This window comes from Adelges cooleyi, unplaced genomic scaffold (genome assembly GCF_023614345.1).
Source record: "Adelges cooleyi isolate 19-005CV unplaced genomic scaffold, UGA_ACOO_1.1 ACOO_flye_CR_arks_rails_tigmint_CR_PRNA_21, whole genome shotgun sequence".
Classification (NCBI taxonomy): domain Eukaryota; kingdom Metazoa; phylum Arthropoda; class Insecta; order Hemiptera; family Adelgidae; genus Adelges; species Adelges cooleyi.
Genome location: NW_026095871.1, coordinates 9,329,650 through 9,336,646, shown reverse-complemented (window position 1 = coordinate 9,336,646; position 6,997 = coordinate 9,329,650). Strand labels below are relative to the sequence as shown.

The window sequence follows — 6,997 nt, the reverse complement described above, 5'->3', positions numbered from 1 at the left end:
AAAGATAATATAATATTGTTATAATATCTATTAAAACCATTATTTTTTAAAAAATGTTAAAAAGGGTGTAATTGTTAAATAATTGATATACTTGTTATACGTGATATCAAATAGTGGTAGGGAAAAATTGTGTTTAGCTAAGCCGTTAAGTAAAATTTGCCTACCCATTACATCAAACACTATCAATAACAAAAAAAACAACTTTTGGTCTAGTTGATTTGGATAGTGTGGCTATAGATTTTTGCAAGTAAAATAGATATTACATTCTAAAAAATAGGGCAAAACATGTATCGAAGACTTGTGTAAATAATAAAGTGGTTTTTTCATATATGTAAAGCCATAAGCAAACATACACAAAAAAAAACAAGTGTTGTTTTTTCTACCGAGCAGTTATTCACGTCTTACAGAAAAACATCGTTTGACGCTCAATGTTTCGGCAGTCGTTCAACAGTGAATACATACATTAAAACTTAACTGAGCCACGCAACTCGTTTACAAAATGAAAATTAATTTGCTTCTACTTTGTTTGTATTACGTTCCGGTGGTATATTGCAAGGTCAACGATGGTACTATACTTCAGCTCAAGGATTTGACTTTCGACCTGATCCGTGGTTTCATGAGCTTCGAAATGAGCTTAAACGAATGGGAAGCGATGAAAGCCCAACGTATAAATTTCAAGGGCAAAGAACAGTCCATAAGAATCGATGTAAAGAGGGAATTGCAAAATTTCGTGAACACCCACAAATTCGTTCCAAAGGCTGATGAACTGGAAGAGATTCAAGCAATAATTTATGGCGCCTACCATTGTACCACAAAGCGATACGCCACGTTAATATCATACTTGCAACTTAAAGACCTACGGCAATTCATAGACGATCTGAGCAGGGCCAAGACCAAAGTTTTGAACAGACACCACGATGAGGTCAACGAAGAGTCCGTTTACGGTAGTAAATATCTTACGGAGGAATTCGAGGAACTCGGAATCAAATACCCCCTGGACTTCCTAATACAGAGCCCTCGTGGCGAATTTGGTGTGAAAACTATGGGTGAATATATACGGACTGGCGAGAAGAAGGTAAAAACAGTTTGGGAGTCGATCTTAAAAAAAGAACCGAAATTCGAAATCTATTACGACATCTTCGTCGACGTGGTTAGTTCGAAAAATCCTAATTACAAGTCTGGAACGGTACACGGCGATTTATTAGAAATTGTAACTGTTTTCAACGAGTTAATCCGATTAGTCGATAACTCGATCGTAGACCAATGCTCGCCACATAACAACAGTTTCGTCAGAGGTTTCGGGTCTTTGAGTGGAGAAATCAATGAAGCGTTCGAACAGTTATTACTTGAGTTGGACGCATTGCACGAAGACGATGTCGGCTCGAAGTTTTACACTGATTTTTCAAGTCCCGTAAGCCCCGTAAGCCCCGAAAGCCCAAAAGAAGGGGAAGGGGAAAAGAAAAATGAAGATATTATTGAAATAGAAAACATACGAGGTTCGGGATGTTTCCTAAAACAACTGAAATTCACTATTAACCATTTAGAAAAAAACCACACGAACACTGAAAATGCTAAAGCTATTTATGGACTAAACAAAAGACGGTAAGAAATCGGTTTTTCTTTAATAACTATTTAACCAAGTATGCTTATTAATTCGATTTGGAGCTGAGAAAATGTCGAGAAAAAAATACTTAAAAAATCGAACCCCTGTATAACTTTATACCCCTATATAATTTTCATAAACAAATTGATTTCGGTCTAAACGATACCTCTTTGTCCCACTACATCTTATATTGTATATGCTAACTCATTGAACCAAACTTTCAACTATTCATGTTAACTAACATGTTTAACCCGCCGTTTCGTGTTCAACTCCTGAATTTTCCCGCATGACTGTCTCTGTTTACCAAAATAATTGCTATAAACATTTTTAGTTTATACTTGGTTTTTATGAGACTCAAAGTAATGTTTCATTTATAAATTATTTAACAAAATATGTTCGGTGTATATTGTACATATGAATATGTTTTTGGGCTGGATACACAACTGAAATTGGTGACACGTTTTTATGTCACGAAATGACGACCTTCGATGGCCGAGCCTGGTGTGGTTGGCGCGACCGGTCCAGGGTTTCACTACGGCCATGGATTGAAACTTTTTGCATTTCTTTCGCCTGGATATTCTCAAATTATAAACTAAAATGATCTCTTATCAAAACTATCCTAGGAAATAACCAAAAACATATCCATGATTCAACGTTTCAATCATACTTATGATTAAATTATACATATGATTGAACCTAAAATCAACGATTGTGTTTTGGTACATTTATAAGGTTTACTGATCACTTTTTGTTTTTGTTTTCGAAGGATTTCAAAAAAATTAGTAGTTTTTGCTAAAATGCCCAATAAAACCGGAAACACAAAAGATGAGAGTTCAAAAGAGTTTGTCACAGAGAAGAGTTGTTTGTTTTATACCATCACCATAGATAAAACGGCCGTACAAGAAGATAATCTATTATTGATAGAAGAAGCGAAGGAGGAGCCAGTTAATTTGGAGATGGTCGTAAGTGCACCGCCAGCACCAACACGAATAAACGATGCTGATTTTATGGCCAGTTTCCTAGCATCCGAGATTTTTCCTACAACTAATTTTGATACAGCTCTTGTTCCTACTACTGATTATAATATTACTCCTGATTCGCCTTCTCCTTCAACTACGACATCTCAACCTATAATGCCTCCATCTGATCCCAACAACCTAATAATGTTATAATTTTAATATCACATAATACATACTTTCCCAAAATACTAAAAATTATGTAAAATTGAGGCACAATCAAATTGTTCACATTAATGTTAAACATTTTAAAATTATTTAGAACCTATTTAAATATTTGCTGTAAAAGTTAGTTTTATTTTTGTGCCTAATTGATATTCAGAAATAAATGTCATATTTATTAAAACACATATTATACGTATTATAGGTCTGAAATTTCCATCGTCAATTTATTTTTAATTATTATTATATAGCTGTAATTTTATGTAATTCAGTTACTTTTGAACTATTTCAATTAATAAATTAATAAATTTAAATTTTCCAACAAAATATTGGCGATTTTAGACTACTTTATTAAAACATTCTAACATTCCTACAATCTATTTTTGCAGAAACAAAATGTAGAAAATGTCACCCAAATTCATAACAACAAAGATAGGGAACGGCTACAGCTAGAGTAAAATACCAAAAATTTGATTAAATCAAATAATTGTATTATAGTACAGTACACCTATAATAATAATACTTACAAATTTGGGGCTAGTTTTTTTAGAAATATAAGTATAAAATATAGGTTGTATCACGCTATAATATTGAAAAATCTTTTTAACTAAACAATATTTATATTTTATATTTTGTTTAGCCGATTTTGTTTGTTTAGGCCACACTTCATTGTTTTTTTTAATTTTAGTGTTATAATTTTTTTTACATTATTTAATCCTTTGTAATGAAAATTACCTAATCATTGTAAAATTATTAAATGACAGCTCTTCCAAACATTTTCTTACAGGAAAGATGATTATATCATCTGAAAGTTAAAAACATTATGTGTGTTTATGTGTTTTCCAGCGTCAGTGATGTTGTGATAGTCCGACAAATAAATTTAGTACCAAAAGAGTAAAATTAGAATCCTAATTACTGGACTAATAATCATAAATCACAGTTTAAATAGAGGTTTTGCAAAAAATTGCTTATAATTAACTCCTTAATAAATAGGTGATGAATCGTTCTCTTAAAATATTTAACCAACAAGCTTTTATTTGTGTACAATATTTATTATAACTCAATTCAATTATATATAAATATAATACCAATATCATATAAATTGTAATGTCTTAGATAAAATGGCGTCTTCTTAAAAATAATATTATACAATATAGGAATTCTTTAATGCCGGCCTTACATAGTGTATGTTAGGACGTCATACCACCTATTTATTAAGGAGTAAGCTATACACAATTCGTTGCAAAATCATTATTATTGGCCAAATAATAGTCAAGACAATTTGTTTTACATATTTTAAACAATGACGACTCCATATAGGTTCTCTTGTTGGCTTTTTTTATACTATTGTACCAACATTTACAATAATTATTTATATTTTAATTCTGACATTTTTTATTAAAACTCTTAATTTAGCTTATATTTAAAGTAAAATTTAAGTTTTCTTAAAAGACTGACGAGAGAACCTAGTCAATGTTCTTTTCTTTTTAAGGGTAACAACTTTTATTTTTATGACCATTTCGCGTTGACCTAGAAGCTTTATTACCGTACATACGTTTTTACGATTATTTTTAAAGGGCATATGACGTCTTCTTAATGTTTTACTAAATGTTTGCGAAGAAACACGAGTTTTTTTTTTTTAAATATATTTATCTTTTAAGTTGAGTAAACTACATTAATAGAAGAATTTTGCCAAAAGTTCGAAAGAACCACGAGGTTTCAAATTGTTAAGCTTATTTTTTTTTTAAATCAAACAAATTGCGTTGATATAATTAACTACTCGATGAATAACTTGACGTTGAATAGTCGCCGAAAACAGCGCTTTGTCGGTAACATTTTTCACTTTAACAGTGAACATTCGTTGTTCAAACAAGAAACTGATAAAAAAAAAATCGGATGTTTGCACAAAAACGCGATTTGGATCAATATAACCTTGAACAAAACGAACGCAAGAGTGTTTTCTGTTTCAAAGTGTTTTTAATCACTACCGGATTATTCGATACCGAGTACAATCGCGTTGTGTGTGGAGATTGAAAATGATTTTGTACGTTTTTGTTTGGTGTCTAATCGTCAATGCGAATGCATTTAGCTTGCACATTTCGAAGGTCGACGAAATAACCCGAGACGTGATAAAAGAGACGTACAACGACGTTTCCGCTTTCCAGAAGTGGAGTGTTGATTTAAACCAGCACATTAAACTTACCGAAGAATACGACACACACCCTGGTGCCGTTTATCCACCCCGTTTACGACGCTAAGCAGGCGCCCAGTTTCAATGTCAAAACCGTTGTAGTCGAGTACGCCAAAAACGATTGGATGGCCGACCGGGTCGACATCGCCGTCATCCGCGCAGCGATTCGCGATGCCATCCGCGTGTCGGGGTACGCGTACACCAACCTGTTCGCCTTTCTGATGCTGCAAGACTTGGCCGAATACAAGACGGAATTGGAAGCAGCCGCGGTAGCAGAGGAAAAAGATGAAAAATATCAAATGGAACACCAAAATCAAACGGACGATTACAGGGTGCACTACGCTATCGACACCACCGGCGGAAACGTGCGGTTGTCTCAGTCGGCCAACGCTGGCGGTCCACAAAAAATGGAACCCATCTGGATGTCGATCATAACGAGAGACGCCGAACTGGAAATATATTACGAATCCTTCGAAGAGCTGTACACGCTGTACAATCCGGACGGCAGTATCCCAAAGGTGATCGTCGACTTGCACGAAATCATATGCGCTCTGAACAGTCTTATAGCCTACATAAACATGCAAGTGCCTAAAATAAGCGCGAACGACCCGGAAAATTTCGTCAGCATGTACAGATTTCTCGGCGAAGAACTCGGAGAACCGTTCATGGAATACTTGTTGGCTTTGGATGAACAAATCGTACACAACCACAGAACAAGCTTAGTACCTTTTATGGCATATAACGCGCCCGACTCGTTACCCGTACTACTTCCGTTCTCTACTATATTTTCATTAAAATTCACTAACAAACTTTCAACAACCACCGCGTCCAAAAATCCAATCAACGCAGGCAAAGATTTAAAAAAGTAAGCCAAAACTGCACTAGACATTTACTAGTTATAGCATTAGACTTGTTCAGTTACGCATACATTTTAAGTAAAGTTGAGAAAACGACTTTTAGTGATTTATTCTGGCGTTTTAAGACCACAAATTACCTAAAAACAAAAAATATAAAAATGATTTTTAGTTTAAACTTAAATTTCGTTTTTTATCAATCACTATGCACATTTTTGGTTTAAATAGTAACTAGTATTGACCTTAAAGTATAACTTTGGTTTTTGAAGATTAATATGTAAAATTGTTTGTTTTTGCTTAGGTTACGCAAAAGGTTGATGTTCAAAGGAGAAAAAAAAGAACGGCTCAAGACCATGCAAAGTAGAGCTAAGCACTTAAATAACAAATAAAATCTTCAAAATTTAAATGAATATACAAGGTCAATTTTTTAAAAATTATTAAAATTCAGAAAAAAATTCTATATTTATTTATCAGTAGCTTTGTATTAAAACAATGTAATTAACTTAATTAACATTTTGTCAACAAATAAATTATCAAGTATTCAAATAAAATTCTAAAAATAAACTATCTAAAAAAATTATTCCTTGTATGTATTTTTAATTTTAATTTACATGTTTATTATTACATTTTTTTATTAATGTTAACTAGATTAACTTCCAAAATGCTTCCAAGATCATAAAACATAGAATATGGTCTTAGGATAGTCTCTATCTATCGCTAGCTTTTCTTTTATCAGTTGGTTCTTCCTTGTCGATCATCATTCTTATTACTATTGTAATAAGTAAAATAGCTGATTTCGTGTCTATTTTAATTTGTTTTTTAACTTAATTTTTAATTTGTGATAATACAATATTGTATTACAATAAGGTAAAAAAACGAATGAATGAGATAGACCTAGGCAGAGTTATGTATCGTTCGAAAAAATGTTATCTAAGTAATCATCTAGATAACACATTATTCAAGTAAATGTTATTCGAATAATTATTATAACAAATTGAAAAAAAAATATTCCAATAATTTTTTATTTGAATAAATTGTGAAATAATTATTCGAAGAAGAATTTGCTCAACATAATAAGAATAATACTTTTGAGTCCGTTGGCTGGAACAAAATATAAGAACGCACGCAAGTCAAAGCTATCCATATGTGTTTGCGAGTGTAAACAAATGCG

At 32.6% G+C, this 6,997-nt stretch overlaps 1 protein-coding gene across 1 annotated transcript; it reads left to right on the top strand.

Moving 5' to 3' along the window:
* Positions 1 to 437: 437 nt before the first annotated feature.
* On the top strand, positions 438 to 2,983 carry LOC126834573 (uncharacterized). The gene is made up of 2 exons (XM_050566601.1): positions 438 to 1,602; positions 2,370 to 2,983. The coding sequence occupies exons 1-2, from the start codon at positions 500 to 502 to the stop codon at positions 2,773 to 2,775; spliced, it is 1,509 nt and encodes a 502-aa protein (XP_050422558.1). The 5' UTR covers positions 438 to 499; the 3' UTR covers positions 2,776 to 2,983.
* Positions 2,984 to 6,997: the final 4,014 nt, after the last annotated feature.

Excerpts from the sequence above, each read along its gene's own strand:
- LOC126834573 (XM_050566601.1), top strand. The coding sequence starts at position 500 with ATGAAAATTAATTTGCTTCTACTTTGTTTGTATTACGTTCCGGTGGTA. Across the intron at positions 1,603-2,369 it reads TATGGACTAAACAAAAGACG|GATTTCAAAAAAATTAGTAG; the intron begins GTAAGAAATCGG and ends TTGTTTTCGAAG.